We start from the raw sequence: 17,515 nt of genomic DNA, 5'->3' as shown, positions 1-17,515 counted from the left end.
AAGAACACATGGGAGGAGAAAGAAGAACACAAGGGAGGAGGAAGAAGAAAGAACACAAGGGAGGAAGAAGAACACAAGGGAGGAAGAAGAACACAAGGGAGGAGGAAGAACACAAAGGGAGGAAGAAAGAACACAAGGGAGGAGGGAGAAGAAGAACACATGGGAGGAAGAAGAGAACACAAGGAGGGAGAAGAAGAACATGGGAGGAAGAACAAAGGAGGAAGAAGAACACAAGGAGGAGGAAAGAAAGGAGCAAGGAGGAAAGAACACAAGGGAGGAGGAAAAGAACACAAGGGAGGAAGAAAGAACACAAGGGAGGAGGAAAGAAGAACACATGGGAGGAAAAGAGAACACAAAGGGAGGAGGAAGAAGACAAAGGGGAGGAAGAAGGAACACAAGGGAGGAGGAAGAACACAAGGGAGGAAGAAAGAACACAAGGAGGAGAGAACACAAGGGAGAAAGAACACAAGGGAGGAAGAAAAAACACAAAGGGAGGAAGAAAGAACACAAGGGAGGAAAAGAACACAAAGGAGGAAAAGAACACAAGGGAGGAAGAAGAACACAAGGGAGGAAAAGAGAAGAGAACACAAAGGAGGAGGAAGAAGAACACATGGGAGGAAAAAGAACACAAGGAGGAGGAAAAAGACAAAGGGAGGAAGAAGAACACAAGGGAGGAGGAAGAACACAAGGGAGGAGGAAGAACACAAGGGAGGAAGAAGAACACAAGGGAGGGAAGAAGACAAAGGGAGGAAGAAAGAACACAAGGGAGGAGGAAGACAAGGGAGGAAGAAAGAAACACAGGGAGGAGGGAAGAAGACAAGGGAGGAGGAGGAAGACAAAATGGGTAAAACAAGAACACTTATAATGTGGTTGAACTAAGAACAAATGTTAGTGTGTGTACATTAAACTGAGTTAGGCGCACACACACACACACACACACACACACACACACACACACACACACACACCACACACACACACACCACACACACACACACACATCTCATCTCCTCACCCTCATTCCCAGTTCGTTGTAAAAATTAACTTAGGGTAGTGTGGGACGGCCTCTTTGTGTGGCGGGTTAAGTGAACCTGTTGGCTGTTTCTCATTACTGTTGGTCCAGAATTAAACTTTTGGGAATCTTGGTTCACATACGAGCTCTTCCCCGGGACACTGACTACTCCCCAGGACCCTGTCTCCCCCAGGACCTGACTCCCCAGGACCTGACTCTCCCCAGGACCTTCACTCTCCCCAGGACCTTCAATCTCCCCAGGACATGACTCCCCAGGACACTGACTCTCCCCAGGACCCTGACTCTCCCCAGGACCCTGACTCCCAGGACCCTGAATCTCCCCCGGACCTGACTCTCCCCGGACCCTGACTTCTCCCAGGACCCTGATGACTCTCCCCCAGGACCCTGACTCTCCCAGGACCCTGACTCTCCCCAGGACACTGACTCCCCAGGACTGACTCTCCCAGGACACTGACTCTCTCAGGACCCCAGGACACGACTCTCCCCAGGACCCTGACTCTCTCCCAGGACCCTGACTCCCCAGGACCTGACTCCCCGGGACCTGACTCGGGACCTGACTCTCCCCGGGACATGACTCTTCCGGACCCTGACTCTCCCCCAGGACTGACTCCCCGTGGCTCTCCCCAGGACAGCCTGACTCTCCCCAAGACCCTGACTCCCCCAGGACCTGACTCTCTCCCAGGACCCTGACTCTCCCCAGGACCTTGACTCTCCCAGGACCTGACTATTCCGCCAGGACCTGATTCTCCCCAGGACACTGACTCTCCCCAGGACCTTGACTCTCCCAGGACCTGACTCTCCCCAGGACCCCGACTCTCCCCGTACCTGGCTATTCCATGGGACCTGACTCTCCCCAGGACCTGACTCTCCCCAGGACCCTGACTCTCCCCAGGACTCTGACTCTCCCCAGGACCTTCACTCTCTCCCCAGGACCTTCACTCTCCCCAGGACACTGACTACTCTCCCAGGACCCTGACTCTCCCCGGAGTCCTGACTCTCCCCCCAGGACCCCGACTCTCCCCGGACCCTGACTCTCCCCAGGACCCTGACTCTCCCCCAGGACCCTGACTCTCCCCAGGACCCTCACTCTCCCCAGGACCTTGACTCTCCCCAGGACACTGACTCTCCCAGGACCCTGACTCCCCAGGTCCCTGACTCTCCCCAGGACTGACTCTCCTCAGTACCCTGCTCTCCCCAGGACCCTGACTCAGGACCCTGACTCTCTCAGGACCCTGTCTCCCCGAGGACCTGACTCTCCCCAGGACCTGTGCTTCCCAGACTGACTCCCTCAGGACCCTGACTATTCCCCAGGACCTGACTCCCCAGGACCCTGACTCTCCCGGGACCCCTGACTCTCCCCCGGGTCCCTGACTCTCCTCAGGACCCCTAACTCCCCCAGGACCCTGACTCTCCGGGACCCCGACTTTCCCCAGGACCCTGACTCTCCCAGGACCCTGACTTTCCCTCAGGACCCTGACTCTTCCCAGGACCCTGACTATTCCCAGGGCCTTGGTTCTTCCCCCAGGCCTGACTCCCCTAGGACCCCTGTCTCCTCAGGCCCTGACTCTCCCCAGGACACTGACTCTTCCCCAGGGCCTTGATTTTCCCTCAGGACCCTGACTCTGCAGGACCCTGTCTCCCCAGGACCCTGACTCTCCTCAGGACCCTGACTCTCCACAGAACCCTGGCCCTCCCAGGGCTTGAGTTCTCCCTCAGGACCTGACTCTACCCTGGATCCTGTCTCTCCCTCAGGACCTGACTCTCCCTCAGGGCCTTGACTATCCCCCAGGACCCTCAGCAGGCACCCCAGACAGTCAAGTGTTGGGCCACACAAGATCCGTCTTACCAGGACCAGCTGGGCCAGGCGGTGTTGCTCACTGGATCGATGCCTCGCCTCCACCTTGTGGCCAGGTGAGCCGCTCAGGCAGGTGGGGAGGGAGGTCGACGTGAGGGAGGATGTGATGGCGGAGGTGACGTGGGGGGCGGGTGTGATGGCGGAGAGTGACGTGGGGGGGGTGTGATGGTGGAGGTGTCGTGGGGGGCGGTGTGATGGCGGAGATGACGTGGGGTGGGCGTGATGGTGGAGGTGTCGTGGGGGCAGGTGTGATGGTTGAGGTGACGTGGGGGCGGGTGTGATGGCGGAGATGTGGGGGCGGGTGTGATGCGGAGATGACGTGGGTGGGGTGGGTGTGATGGTGGAGGTGACGTGGGGCGGGTGTGATGGTTGAGGTGACGTGGGGGCAGGTGTGATGGTGGAGGTGACGTGGGGGGCGGTGTGATGGTGGAGGTGACGTGGGGGCGAGGTGTGATGAGGTGACGGGGGGCGGGTGTGATGAGGTGACGTGGGGCGCGTGTGATGGTTGAGGTGACGTGGGGGGCGGTGTGTGAGTGTAGTGGGGGGCGGTGTGATGGTTGAGTGACGTGGGGGCGGTGTGATGGTTGAGGTGACGGGGGGTGGGTGTGATGGTTGAGGTGACGTGGGGGCGGGTGTGGTGGTGGAGATGACGTGGGGGGCGGGTGTGATGGTGGAGGTGTCGTGGGGGCGGTGTGATGGTTGGTGACGTGGGGGCGGGTGTGATGGTGGAGGTGTCGCGGGGCGTGTGGATGGTTGAGGTGACGTGGGGGCGGGTGTGATGGTGGAGGTGACGTGGGGGCGGTGTGATGGTGGAGTGACGTGGGGGGGTGTGATGGTGGAGGTGTCGTGGGGGCGGGTGTGGTTGAGGTGACGTGGGGGCGGGTGTGATGGTTGACGTGGGGCGGGTGTGATGGTGGGTGACGTGGGGGCCGGTGTGATGGCGGAGATGACGTGGGGGTGGGTGTGGTTGAGGTGATGTGGGGGCGGGTGTGATGGTTGAGGTGACGTGGGGGGCGGGTGTGGGTGGAGGTGACGTGGGGGGGGTGCGGTGGGTGGGGAGGTGACGTGGGGGCGGGTGTGATGGTTGAGGTGACGTGGGGGGCGGGTGTGATGGTTGAGGTGACGTGGGGGCGGGTGTGATGGTGGGGAGGTGACGTGGGGGCGGGTGTGATGGTGGAGGTGACGTGGGGGGCGGGTGTGATGGCGGAGATGACGTGGGGGGCGGGTGTGATGGTTGAGGTGACGTGGGGGGCAGGTGTGATGGCGGAATGACGTGGGGGCGGGTGTGATGGTGGAGGTGACGTGGGGGGGCGGTGTGATGGTTGAGGTGACGTGGCGAGCAGGTGTGATGGTGGAAGTTACAATTGGATGTGGACGTGGGGTGTGGGCGTAAGATGAGGAGGTAGTAGTAGTAGTAGTAGTTAATAAGATCCGTGGGTCCATTACAAAGATCAGCAGCACTGCCAAAATGACATGTTGCAACTATTGCTGCGGTTCCGAAAAATTTGACAAAAAAAGTAGCTATAGCGCAGGAGGTGGGCGCCTCGAACTGGTTAACTACGTTACCGATAAGGGCAAATGGTTTCAGCCTTAACAAACAAGAATTTACAGATGCCATTGCTCTAAGGTACGGTTGGCCAGTAGATGGTTTGCCCTCCCAATGCGTGTGTGGCTATTCCTATGATAGCGATCACGCCATGGTTTGCAAGAAGGGGGGCTTCATATGCATGAGGCATGACGAGGTAAGGGATCTCACAGCAAATATGTTGAAGGAAATCTGCCGGGACGTCATGGTAGAACCGACCCTCCTTCCACTGGATGGCGAGATCCTCCAACACAGGACCTCAAACACATCTAACGAAGCCCGTGTGGACGTCAGTGCTCGAGGATTCTGGACACGGGGACAGCGAGCTTTCTTCGACATCAGGATTTTTGATCCCATGGCCGTTTGTCACCGTAACCTAGCTCTCGATGCTGCGCATAGGAGGAACGAGAACGACAAGAGAAGGGCATATGGGGAGAGAATTCAAAATGGTGGGATGGGCCCAAGTGCAAGATGTTTCTACGCCAGACTCGCGGAGCTGATCTCCGAACAAGCAGCAGCCCAGAAGTTATATTGCAGCCTGGATGAGATGTCGACTGTCCTTCTCTCTCCTTCGGTCGGCTTTGCTCTGCCTCAGAGGAACGAGAGCTTCTGCCCCTACTCCGACAACTGCTGCAGATATTGACTATGAGGCTACAGTCACTGAATGCCGCATAGATCTGCGACTCAACTAATTTAACACAGATAGGATAGCTTCTTATGTATTAGGATATTTAATATTAAGGTAAATAAATGGTGGCGAAGGTGTGGCTATTGGGGGAGGCTGGAGGCCACGTTTAAAAAAAAAAAAAGTAGTAGTAGTAGTAGTAGTAGTAGTAGTAGTAGGGAGTAACGGGACTTGTATTGGACGCACGAGAGACGTGAAGGTGGAGGGGCACATTGTGTACCTCAAATTGGACGTGTGTGTGTGTGTGTGTGTGTGTGTGATTTAGGAGAAGACTTAGCCAAAAAAAATATTGTATAATCACCTTTATCACTCAGGTAACATTATGACGTACAAAAACAAACTTACAAGACTAAATACAAAAGAGCTATAAAAAAACAGCCCAATATAAACAATAACGAAAGGATTAAAGTGTGACGTATCCTGCACCACGACTAATCACAATATTCACCCGAACTGAGATCCAATATTTGTCTTTATTTTGCTTCCAGTCGACATCGCCAAATAATTTTCTTCCACATTTAGTTCATTGATTTTTTTGTCAATTATATTGGATGATTCATTCGCTGGTAGACCCGGATTGTAGTTTGTACGACTGTTATGTATACGAAAATAAACAGAGAGAGATAGAGAGAGAGAGAGAGAGAGAGAGAGAGACTTGATAACATAACACCAACCACTCGACAGACAATACACAGAACACTAATGTATCATACATAAAAGATACATTAAGGGCCACCAGGAAACGAGTGGGTCACCCTGCAGTATCCCATCAAGAATACGTATCGACCCTGATTAGCTACGGCTTAAAGTTCACAGCGAACATGAATATTTGCCTATGAGAAAATTCAATACTTCTAAGATCCTGCTCGACACACACACACACACACACACACACACTTCGTCGATAAGGTTATATGAAGATATATGTCACAACATCACTCTCGTGTTTGTGGTACAGAAAAGGTTCCTTCGATCATGTCATTCAATATTACATTATTTATTCACTGGGTCACCGAAAACCATTATGGTAGTACATCACCTCAAAATTACGGTCACCTACTTATTTTGCCTAAATATTATATAACCACACTTAGCTAACTAAACCTAACCTAACCTAATAAACAAAACATAACCCCACTGGCAGCATTAGGATAGTGTTAATCAACAGGTTAAATATGCCGAGGTGTCCAGTCTTCAGGTGGTCCCATAAACACGGCCTACTGATGGGGTAGATCCTGGAGGAGACTTAACACTTTGTACTAATTGTTGGTATTTATTAACAAGTGACGCATTGACAACATATCCTGCCAGAGAGAGAGACTTACAACACTACAAGAGGTTTAAGATTCATCCACGACAAGTGAGAGATGACTCGAGACAATCCAACACCAAGAATTCCTCCATTTAATGAACTGAGTCGTGTTTTTGTAGAGTCTAGGTCCTTTCTGGAGACTGAAAACATAATTTAAAGGATTCGTTCTCTTACGATTCCTTGAAGTTGATGAGTTTTCTTCGTTCTTTACAGACTTAATAATAATGTGTTAGTGACAGAAATGTTTACGTGAAGAAGTAGGAAGAAGAAGAAGAAGAAGAAGAAGAAGAAGAAGAAGAAGAAGAAGAAGAAGAAGAAGACAGAAAATTAAAATATAAAAGTTTTATTTAATTTCACTCACTATTGAAGACGACTTCCTCCCCTCACCCACCGTCAAGACGACCTCCTCCCCTCACCCACCGTCAAGACGACCTCTTCCCCTCACCCACCGTCAAGACGACCTCCTCCTCACCCACCATCGACATCCTCCTCACCCACCGTCAAGACGACCTCTTCCCTCACCCTGTCAAGACGACTTCCCTCACCCACCGTCAAGACGACCTCTTCCCTCACCCACCGTCAAGACGACCTCCTCCCTCACCCACCGTCAAGACGACCTCCTCCCTCCCCACCGTCAAGACGACCTCTCCCTCACCCACCGTCAGACGACCTCCTCTCCTCACCAACCGTTAAGACGACTTCTTCCTCACCCACCGTCAAGACGACCTCCTCCTCACCCACCCTCAAGACGACCTCCTCCTCACCCACCGAAAGACTCTCCTCCCTCACCCACCGTCAAGACGACCTCCTCCCTCACCAACCGTCAAGACGACCTCCTCCTCACCCACCTTTCAGAGACTCCTTCACCAGCGATCTCCTCACCACCGTCAAGACGATCCTCCCTACCGTCAAGACGACCTCTTCCCCTCACCCACCGTCAAGACGACCTCCCCCCTCACCAACTCAAGACGACCTCCTCCACCGTCAAGACGACCTCTTCCTCACCCATCAAGACGACCTCCCAAATCAGACGACCTCCTCCTCTCCCACCGTCAAGACGACCTCCTCACCAGTCAAGACGGCCCCTCACCACCTCAGCCTCCTCACCGTCAAGAATCCCTCACCCACCGTCAAGACGACCTCTTCCTCACCCACCGTCAAGACGACCTCCTCCCTCACCGCACTCAAGACGACCTCCTCCCCTCCCACCGTCAAGACGACCTCCTCCTACCCACCGTCAAGACGACCTCCTCCCTCACCCACCGTCAAGACGACCTCCTCCCTCACCCACCGTCAAGACGACCTCCTCCCCTCACCACCGTCAAGACGACCTCCTCCCTCACCACCGTCAAGACGACCTCTTCCCCTCACCACCGTCAAGACGACCTCCTCCCCTCCCACCGTCAAGACGACCTCTTCCCCTCACCCACCGTCAAGACGACCTCTTCCCTCACCCACCGTCAAGGACCTCCTCCCTCACCCACCGTCAAGACGACTTCCTCCCCTCACCCACCGTCAAGACGACTCCTCCTCCCTCACCCACCGTCACGACGACCTCTTCCCTCACCCACCGTCAAGACGACCTCCTCCCTCACCCTCAATCAAGACGACCTCCTCCCCTCACCACCGTCAAGACGACCTCTTCCCTCACACCGTCAAGACGACCTCCTCCTCACCCACCGTCAAGACGACCTCCTCCCTCACCCACCGCCAAGACGACCTCCTCCCTCACCCACCGTCAAGACGACTTCCTCCCCTCACCACCGTCAAGACGACCTCCTCCCTCACCCACCGTCAAGACGACCTCTTCCCTCACCTACCGTCAAGACGACCTCCTCCCTCACCAACCTCCAAGACGACCTCCTCTCATCCACCGGCAACTTCCTCCCTCACCCACCGTCAAGACAACCTCTTCCCCTCACCTACCGTCAAGACGACCTCCTCCCTCACCAACCTCCAAGACGACCGCCTCTCATCCTGATGTTGTGGTAGTTATGGTAGTTGTTGTGGTAGTTGTTGTCGTGGTAGTTATGGTAGTTGTGGTAGTTATTGTGGTAGTTGTTGTGGTAGTTGTTGTCGGTAGTAGTTATGGTAGTTGTGGTAGTTGTTGTGGTAGTTGTTGTCGGTTATGGTAGTTGTGGTAGTTGTTGTAGTAGTTGCTGTTGTGGTAGTTGAGGTTCCTGGGTGTTGTGATTGTTGTTTGTTGTGGTAGTTATGGTAGTTGTGGTAGTTGTTGTAGTAGTTGCTGTTGTGGTAGTTGAGGTTCCTGGGTGTTGTGGTAGTTGTTGTTCCTGGGTGTTGTGGTAGTTGTTGTTCCTGGGTGTTGTGGTAGTTGTATTTGTTGTGGTAATTGGCTTTCTTGTGGTAGTTGGTTTTGTTGGGGTAGTTGTTGTTGTTGTTTTGTTGTTGTTGTAGTTGTTGTGGTAGTTGTAGTTGTTGTGGTAATTGTTGTTGTAGTTATTATGGTAGTTAGTTGTTTGTGGTAGTTGTAGTTGTTGTGGTAGTTGTATTTGTTGTGGTAGTTGTTGTTGTTGTGGTAGTTGTAGTTGCTGTGGTAGTTGTAGTGGTAGTTGTGATTGTTGTTGTTGTGGTAGTTGTAGTTGTTGTGGTAGTTGTAGTTGTTGTGGTAGTTGTATTTGTTGCAGTAAAGTAGTTGTTGTGGTAGTTGTATTTGTTGTGGTAGTTGTATTTGTTGTGGTAGTTGTTGTTGGAGTTGTAGTTGTTTTTGTAGTTGTTGTGGTAGTTGTAGTTGTTGTGGTAGTTGTATTTGTTGTAGTTGTAGTTGTTGTGGTAGTTGTAGTTGTAGTTGTTGTGGTAGTTGTAGTTGTAGTTGTTGTGGTAGTTGTAGTTGTAGTTGTTGTGGTAGTTGTAGTTGTAGTTGTTGTGGTAGTTGTAGTTGTAGTTGTTGTGGTAGTTGTAGTTGTTGTGGTAGTTGTAGTTGTTGTGGTAGTTGTATTTGTTGCGGTAGTTGTTGTTGTAGTTGTAGTTGTAGTTGTTGTAGTAGTTGTTGTTGTTGCGATAATTGTAGTTGTTGTGGTAGTTGTAGTTGTTGTGGTAGTTGTTGTTGTTGTTGCGATAATTGTAGTTGTTGTTGCGATAATTGTAGTTGTTGTGGTAGTTGCAGTTGTGGAGGACATCAAAAAGTGGTGGGACCTGGTAACATCACGAGGCCCACAAATAAGGTACCACCCAAACGCCAGCAAGTCCTTCCTCATCGTGAAGCCAGAACATTATGAACGGGCAATGGAGGTGTTCGGTGGAAGTGAGGTCAAAATAACAAAGGATGGCCAAAGACACCTAGACGCAGTAATCGGCACGACGGATTTCAAGACCGAGTACGTAACGGGAAAGGTGAATGAATGGGTTAGGGAAATCCAAGCTCTGTGTGAGATTGCTAACACAGAGCCACATGCGTCTTGCGGCATTCACTCATGGAGTCAAGCATCGCTGGAACTACCTGATGCGCACTATCCCTGATATCGGACCCCTCCTCCACCCTCTGGAAGAAGCTATCAGCGTCAACTTCATTCCCAAATTAGTGAAACACCCCCACTTAACCCCGGCAGAAAGATCACTCCTTGCACTACCACCGAGACTGGGAGGAATGGGACTGACCAATCCATAGGAGATTGCTGTCACCGAACATCAAAACTCAGTTAAGCTCACGGCAGCCCTCACGGACCACGTAATAGCTCAGAATGCAACAGAGGAGGTGGATACCAGTGAAGTAAACAAGATTCGAAGGTCCATTACGACAGAACGGCCAACGTGATAAGCTGCAGCAAATGTTGCTGCAAGTACCAGAGAACTTGAAAAAAAAAGTAGCTATAGCACAGGAGGTGGGCGCCTCGAACTGGTTAACTACGTTACCGATAAGGGCAAATGGTTTCAGTCTCAATAAACAAGAATTTACAGATGCCAATGCCCTAAGGTACGGTAGGCCAGTGGAAGGTTTGCCCTCCCAATACGTGTGTGGCTCTTCCTATGACGTCGATCACGCCATGGTGTGCAAGAAAAAGGGCTTCATATGCATGAGGCATGACGAAGTAAGGGATCTCACTGCAAAATATGTTGAATGAAATCTGCCGTGATGTCATGGTAGAACCGACCCTCCTTCCATTGGACGGCGAGATCTTCCAACATATTACTTCAAACATATCCAACGAAGCCTGTGTTGACGTCAGTGCTCGAGGATTCCGGACGCGGTGACAGCGAGCCTTCTTCGACATCAGAATTTTTGATCCCATGGCCGCATGTCACCGTAACTTAGCTCTCGATGCTGTACACAGGAGGAACGAGAACGACAAGATAAGGGAATACGGGGAGAGAATTCAGAACGTTGATCAAGGCAGCTTCACTCCTCTAGTGTTCACAACCTCTGGTGGGATGAGACCAAGTGCAAGATGTTTCTACGCCAGACTCGCGGAGGTGATCTCCGAACAGAAGCAGCAGCCCAGAAGTTATGTTACAGCCTGTATGTGATGCCGACTGTCCTTCTCTCTCCTTCTGTCGGCTTTGCTCTGCCTCAGGGGAACAGGCATCGACCCCAATGCCGACAACAGTTGCAGATATTGACTATGAGGCTACAGTCACTGAATGTCGCATAGATGTGCGGCTCAACTAACTCAACACAGCTAGGGTAGCTACTTATGTAATAGGATATTTAATATTAATATAATAAAATGGTGGCGAAGGTATTGCTATTGAGGGAGGCTGAAGGCCATTAAAAAAAAGTTGTTGTGGTAGTAGTAGTTGTTGTGGTAGTAGTAGTTGCTGTGGTAGCTGTAGTTGTTGTTGTTGTGGAAGTTGTAGTTGTGGTAGTTGTAGTTGTGGTAGTTGTTGTGGTAGTTGTAGTTGTTGTGGTAGTTGTGGTAGTTGTAGTTGTTGTGGTAGTTGTTGCGGTAGTTGTAGTTGTTGTGGTAGTTGTAGTGGTAGTTGTTGTGGTAGTTTTAGTTGTTGTGGTAGTTGTAGTTGTTGTGGTAGTTGTAGTTGTTGTGGTAGTTGTAGTTGTTGTGGTAGTTGTAGTTGTTGTGGTAGGTGTAATTGTTGTGGTAGTTGTAGTTGTTGTGGTAGTTGTAGTTGTTGTGGTAGTTGTAGTTGTTGTGGTAGTTGTGGTTGTTGTGGTAGTTGTAGTTGTTGTGGTAGTTGTAGTTGTTGTGGTAGTTGTTGTTGTGGTAGTTGTAGTTGTTTGGTAGTTTGTGGTAGTTGTTGTGGTAGTTGTTGTGGCAGTTGTAGTTGTTGTGGTAGTTGTAGTTGTTGTAGTAGTTGTAGTTGTTGTGGTGTTTGTAGTTGTTGTGAGAGTTGTAGTTGTTGTGGTAGTTGTTGTTGTTGTGGTAGTTGTAGTTGTTGTGTAGTTGTGGTTGTTGTGGTAGTTGTAGTTGTTGTGGGTAGTTGTTGTAGTTGTAGTTGTAGTGGTAGTTGTAGTTGTGTAGTTGTAGTTGTTGTGGTAGTTGTAATTGTTGTTGTTGGTAGTTGTTGTTCCTGGGTGTTGTGGTAGTTAGTTGTTGTGGTAGTGGTAGTTGTAGTGGTAGTTGTAGTTGTTGTGAGTGTAGTTGTTGTGGTAGTTGTAGTTGTTGTGTAGTTGTAGTTGTTGTGGTAGTTGTAGTTGTTGTGGAAGTTGTAGTTGTTGTGGTAGTTGTAGTTGTTGTGGTAGTTGTAGTTGTTGTGGTAGTTGTAGTTGTTGTGGTAGTTGTAATTGTTGTTGTTGTGGTAGTTGTTGTTCCTGGTGTTGTAGTTGTAGTTGTTGTGGTAGTAGTTGTAGTGGTAGTTGTAGTTGTTGTGGTAGTTGTAGTTGTTGTGGTAGTTGTAGTTGTTGTGGAAGTTGTAGTTGTTGTGGTAGTTGTAGTTGTTGTGGTGTGTTGCTGTTGTGGTAGTTGTTGTGGTTGTGTTGTTGTGGTAGTTGTAGTTGTTGTGGTAGTTGTAGTTGTTGTGGTAGTTGTAGTTGTTGTGGTAGTTGTAGTTGTTGTGGGAAGTTGTAGTTGTTGTGGTAGTTGTAGTTGTTGTGGTAGTTGTTGTTGTTGTGGTATTTGTTGTGGTTGTAGTTGTTGTGGTGTTGTAGTTGTTGTGGTATTGTAGTTGTTGTAGTTGTAGTTGTTGTGGTAGTTGTGGTAGGTGTAGTTGTTGTGGTAGTTGTTGTTGTAGTTGTTGTGGTAGTTGTAGTTGTTGTAGGGTTGTTGTGGTAATTGTAGTTGTTGTGGTAGTTGTAGTTGTTGTGGTGTTGTAGTTGTTGTGGTAGTTGTAGTTGTTGTGGTAGTTGTAGTTGTTGTGTAGTTGTAGTTGTTGTGGTAGTTGTTGCTGTTGTGGTAGTTGTTGTGTTGTAGTTGTTGTAGTTGTAGTTGTTGTGGTATTGTAGTTGTTGTGGTAGTTGTAGTTGTTGTGTGTGTTGTGAAGTTGTAGTTGTTGTGGTAGTTGTAGTTGTTGTTGTAGTTGTTGTTGTTGTGGTATTGTTGTGGTAGTTGTAGTTGTTGTGGTAGTTGTAGTTGTTGTGGGTAGTTGTAGTTGTTGTGGTAGTTGTAGTTGTTGTGGTAGCTGTAGTGGTAGGTGTAGTTGTTGTGGTAGTTGTTGTTGTGGTAGTGTGTGTAGTTGTAGTTGTTGTGGTAGTTGTAGTTGTTGTGGTAATTGTAGTTGTTGTGGTAATTGTAGTTGTTGTGGTAGTTGTAGTTGTTGTGGTAGTTGTAGTTGTTGTGGTAGTTGTAGTTGTTGTGGTAGTTGTGTTGTTGTAGTTGTGGTAGTTGTAGTTGTTGTGGTAGTTGTAGTTGTTGTGGTAATTGTAGTTGTTGTGGTAATTGTAGTTGTTGTGGTAGTTGTAGTTGTTGTGGTAGTTGTAGTTGTTGTGGTAGTTGTAGTTGTTGTGGTAGTTGTTGTGGTAGTTGTAGTTGTTGTGGTAGTTGTAGTTGTTGTGGTAGTTGTAGGCCGTCTGTTGATCCTAGGCACTGCTCTTATATAATGGATCACAGCTCACGGTAAATTATAGCTCCGCGGGTCCATCTGTGACTCCCTATAATTAACTAATGATCACCGGCTTCCCACACCCTCGTTATCCTGGCACCCTCGCTATACCGGTCTCCCACACCCTCGTTATCCTGGCACCCTGTTTTACCGGCCTCCCACACCCTCGTTATACCGGCACCCCCTGCTATACTATCTTCCCTCACCTTCGTTATACCGGCACCCTTGCTATACCAGCAACCTTGCTATACTGGCCTCTAACACCCTCGTTATACTGGCACCTTCGCTATATGAGCAACCTCGCTATACCGGCCTCCTACATCCTCCCTATACTGGCCTACCACACCCTCGTTATACCTGCATCCTTGCTGTACTGTCAACCTTGCTATACTGGCCTCCCACACCCTCGCTATACTGGCCTACCACACCCTCGTTATAACGGCACCCTTGCTATACTGGCAACTCATACTGGCCTCCCACACCCTCGTTATAATGGCACCCTTGCTATACTGGCAACCTCGCTATACTGGTTGAAAGGTTGTAAAGCTGAGAGGTCATAGAGGTGAGAAGTCATATAGGTGAGAGATTGCAGAGGTGAAAGTGCTGCAGATGTTAGAGGTCAGAGAAGTGAGAGTCATAGAGGTGAGGCCAGAAGTGAGAGTAGTCAATAGAGGTGAGGGTTGTAGAAGTAGAAGCAAGAGGTGAGAGGTCGCAGAGGTGAGAGGTTATATAGGTGAGATGTCAGAAGTGAGAGGTCGTAGAAGTGAGAGGTCATAGAGGTGAAAGGACAGAGAAGTGAGAGGTCATAGAGGTGAGGGGCTGTAGAAGCAGAGGTTGTAGAGGTGAGAGGTCGCAGAGGTGAGAGGTTATATAGGTGAGATGTCATAGAAGTGAGAGGTCGTAGAAGTGAGAGGTCATAGAGGAAGGACAGAGAAGTGAGAGTCATAGATGTGAGAGGTCATAGAGGTGAGTGGTCATAACTGTGAGGTCATAGCAGTGAGAGGTCGTAGTGAGAGGTCACAGAGGTGAGAGGTCATAGAGGTGAGAGGTCGCAGAGCTGAGATGCTATAGAAGTGAGAGGATGTGATAGTATAAAACAAAAAGGAGAGAGAGAGGGGGGGGGAGGAAGGAAGATGATGGACCATACACAGAAGGGACGACCTGTGAGGGAGAGAGAGAGGGTCAGGTGAGATTGACGGTGAAAAGGAACCATTTAGTAAGAGGGTGGCTGAGGAGGGAGAGGCCAGAGGAGAGGGAATGAGAGGGAGAGTGAAAGGAGTGAGAGTAAAGCCACAGAGAAGAACCCAGAGTGAGAGGGGGCCACACAGGAGAACTAGAGTGAGAGGGAAGAACCAATGCACACACACACACACACACACACACACACACACACACACACACACACACACACACACACACACACACAGGTTTATTGGCAAACTTGAATACAATTTGCCTGTTCTAGTAATTTAATCAGGTCTTGACATGGGGGGCTACAGCTACAGTGTTACTAACTTGCCAGATGTGTCTGTATCCTAGCCTAATTCTGGCCACGACTACATCACATTGTCTGGTTCTGTCCTTATGCTGGCCATACCGGTACCTCTTGTCACAAAATTTGCATATTTACTAATGCTACAACTACCGGTCCTCTCTGCATTTCTCAGTTCTTCTTGATCACAGTTCATGATTCTGACTTGTATGTTTTTAGGTATAGCATTGGACAGGCCAAGGTCACAGTCAACATTGTCTTTCTTACATGCCTCATTGGCCAGTCTATCAGCACGGTCATGATACCTAATTCTATCATGGGAAGAGTCCACACAAATTAAATACAACTTTAAACATTGAGGCTGACGATCTGTTCATCAACTGTAAAGCACTTTGGGAGTCACAGAACATCACCCCACCGCCATTTTTCTTAAGGTAGTCTGTGTCTAGGTAGATAATTCCCATTAGTTCAGTTTGTGTTTTCTTTGTTTAGAGTAAAACACAAGCACAATCTGTTCTGCCCGTGTTTGTCTGCACAGAACCATCAGTGTAACACATCTCACCACATCAGTGATTAACATTTGCTTACCACTATCAGGTGTATAAATAATAGGAACGGATACAACTAGTCACGGGCGAATAGCATTAGAGGCTTCATCTGGAGTGATTGGCACATTCTGTTTCAAAAGATCAGTGACACAAAGCATGGTATTAAGTAGAGCTGTCCTGGGATGATGGACATGGCTTCAATCTGTACTACCTCTGGGCTGTTTAGTGTTTAGTAGAGCATGACAGTCAACTATGATCGAATGAAGCGAAGAAAGAAAGTATGGGCCGAGATGATGATGATTCCACAGCTTTTACCAACAAGGATTACAGAGAGAGAGAGAGAGGGGGGGGGGGGATTATCCTCTGTCTTTCCCTGGTCTTGTGACCGCCTCCCTCTCCTCCTTTTCCCTCTCCCATTCATTTACTCCTCCTTCTCTTCTCATCCCTATTCATTCACCTCCCTCACTCCTCCTCCTCCTCTCCCCATTCATTCACTCATCCCTCTTTTTCACCTTCCTCCCCCTCCTCTTTCTCCCTCCCATTCATTCAACTTCTCCCTCCTTCCTTTACTCACCTTTCTCCCTCCCATTTATTTAGCCCTCCTTCCTTCACTCTCCTTTCTCCTCCCATTTATTAAGTCCTCCTTCCTTCACTCTCCTTCTCCTCCCATTATTTAGGTCCTCCTTCCTTCACTCGCCTTCTCCCATTTATTTAGCCCTCCTTCCCTCCTTCCCTCCATTTATTAAGTCCTTCCTTCACTCCTTCTCCTCCCATTTATTAAGTCCTCCTTCTCATTCTCCCTTCTCCTCCCATTTATTAAGTCCTCCTTCCTTCACTCTCCTTCTGTCCATTTATTCACTTCTCCCTCATCCACAATATCTCCTTCCTTCTCACAATCTCCCTCCTCCTCCCTCCTCTCCTTCACTGCCTCCCTTCTCCCCCTCCCTCCCTCCTCTCCTTCACCGCCTCCCTTCTCCCCTCCTCCCCTCCCTCTCCCTTCACCGCCTCCCTTCTCCCTCCTCCTCCCTCTCCTTCACCGCCTCCCTCCTCCTCCCTCCCTCTCCACCCCCCCTCACCCCTCTCCCTCACCTCCCCCCTCTCTCCCGCACCACCCCCTCTCTCCTCACCCCTCACCCTCCCTCACCACCTCTCCCTCACCCTCCTCACCCCCTCCTCCCGCACCACCCCTCTCCCTCACCCCCTCCCCACCACCTCCCTCCTCACCCCTCCCTCACCTCCTCCTCCCACCTCCCTCACCACCCTCCCTCAACCCCCTCTCCCGCACCACCCCCGTCCCCTCACCCCCTCCCCACCACCCTCCTCCCTCACCCCTCCCCTCACCCCTCTCCCTCACCCCCTCCTCCTCACCACCCCCTCACCACCCTCCCCTGCACAAACCCCCACCCCTCTCCCTCACCACCTCCCTCACCCCCCTTCCTCTCACCCCCCTCCTCCCTCACCCCCCACCCCTCACCACCCTCCCTCCTCACCCCTCCCCTCACCCCCTCTCCTGCACCACCCTCTGTCCCTCAACACCCTCCTCACCCCTCTCCTCACCACCCTCCACCTCACCCCCTCCTCACCACCCTCCCCACCCCTCCCCTCACCCTCTCTCTCCTGCACCACCCCTCCCAAACCCCTTACCCCTCCCTCACTCCTCTCCCGCACCAACCCCCTCTCCCAAACCCCTCCCTCACCCCTTCTCCCAACCCCTACCCCTCCCCTCACCTCCTCCCCTCCCTCACCCCCTCTCCCAAACCCCCTATCCCCCTCCCTCACCCTCCTCCTGCACCACTCCCTTTCCCAACCCCCACCCTCCCTCACCACCCCCTCTCCCCTCACCCCCTCCCTCCCCTCACCACCCCTCTCCCAAACCTGCCTTACCCCTCCCTCACCTCCTCCCCTCACCACCCCCCTCCCAAACCCGCCTTACCCCTCCCCTCACCTCCCTCCCTCACCACCCCCTCTCCTCACCTCCCTCACCCCCTCCCCTCACCCTCCTCCTCGTCGTCAGCCAGTTCCTCCTCCAGGCTGCCCCCTCGTCCGTTGATCCTCTT

At 50.8% G+C, this 17,515-nt stretch overlaps 1 protein-coding gene and 1 pseudogene across 1 annotated transcript; both read right to left on the bottom strand.

Moving 5' to 3' along the window:
* Positions 1–2,528: 2,528 nt before the first annotated feature.
* On the bottom strand, positions 2,529–4,331 carry LOC121857602 (extensin-like). The gene has a single exon (XM_042353671.1). The coding sequence runs from the start codon at positions 4,329–4,331 to the stop codon at positions 2,529–2,531; it is 1,803 nt and encodes a 600-aa protein (XP_042209605.1).
* Positions 4,332–12,079: 7,748 nt separating this feature from the next.
* Positions 12,080–12,622, bottom strand: LOC121857601 (annotated as a pseudogene).
* Between the last annotated feature and the right edge of the window lie 4,893 nt (positions 12,623–17,515).

This window comes from Homarus americanus, unplaced genomic scaffold (genome assembly GCF_018991925.1).
Source record: "Homarus americanus isolate GMGI-L3 unplaced genomic scaffold, GMGI_Hamer_2.0 scaffold52435, whole genome shotgun sequence".
NCBI classification, from domain to species: domain Eukaryota; kingdom Metazoa; phylum Arthropoda; class Malacostraca; order Decapoda; family Nephropidae; genus Homarus; species Homarus americanus.
Note: the sequence above shows the minus strand (reverse complement) of the source record. Positions and strands in the feature narration are given on the sequence as shown.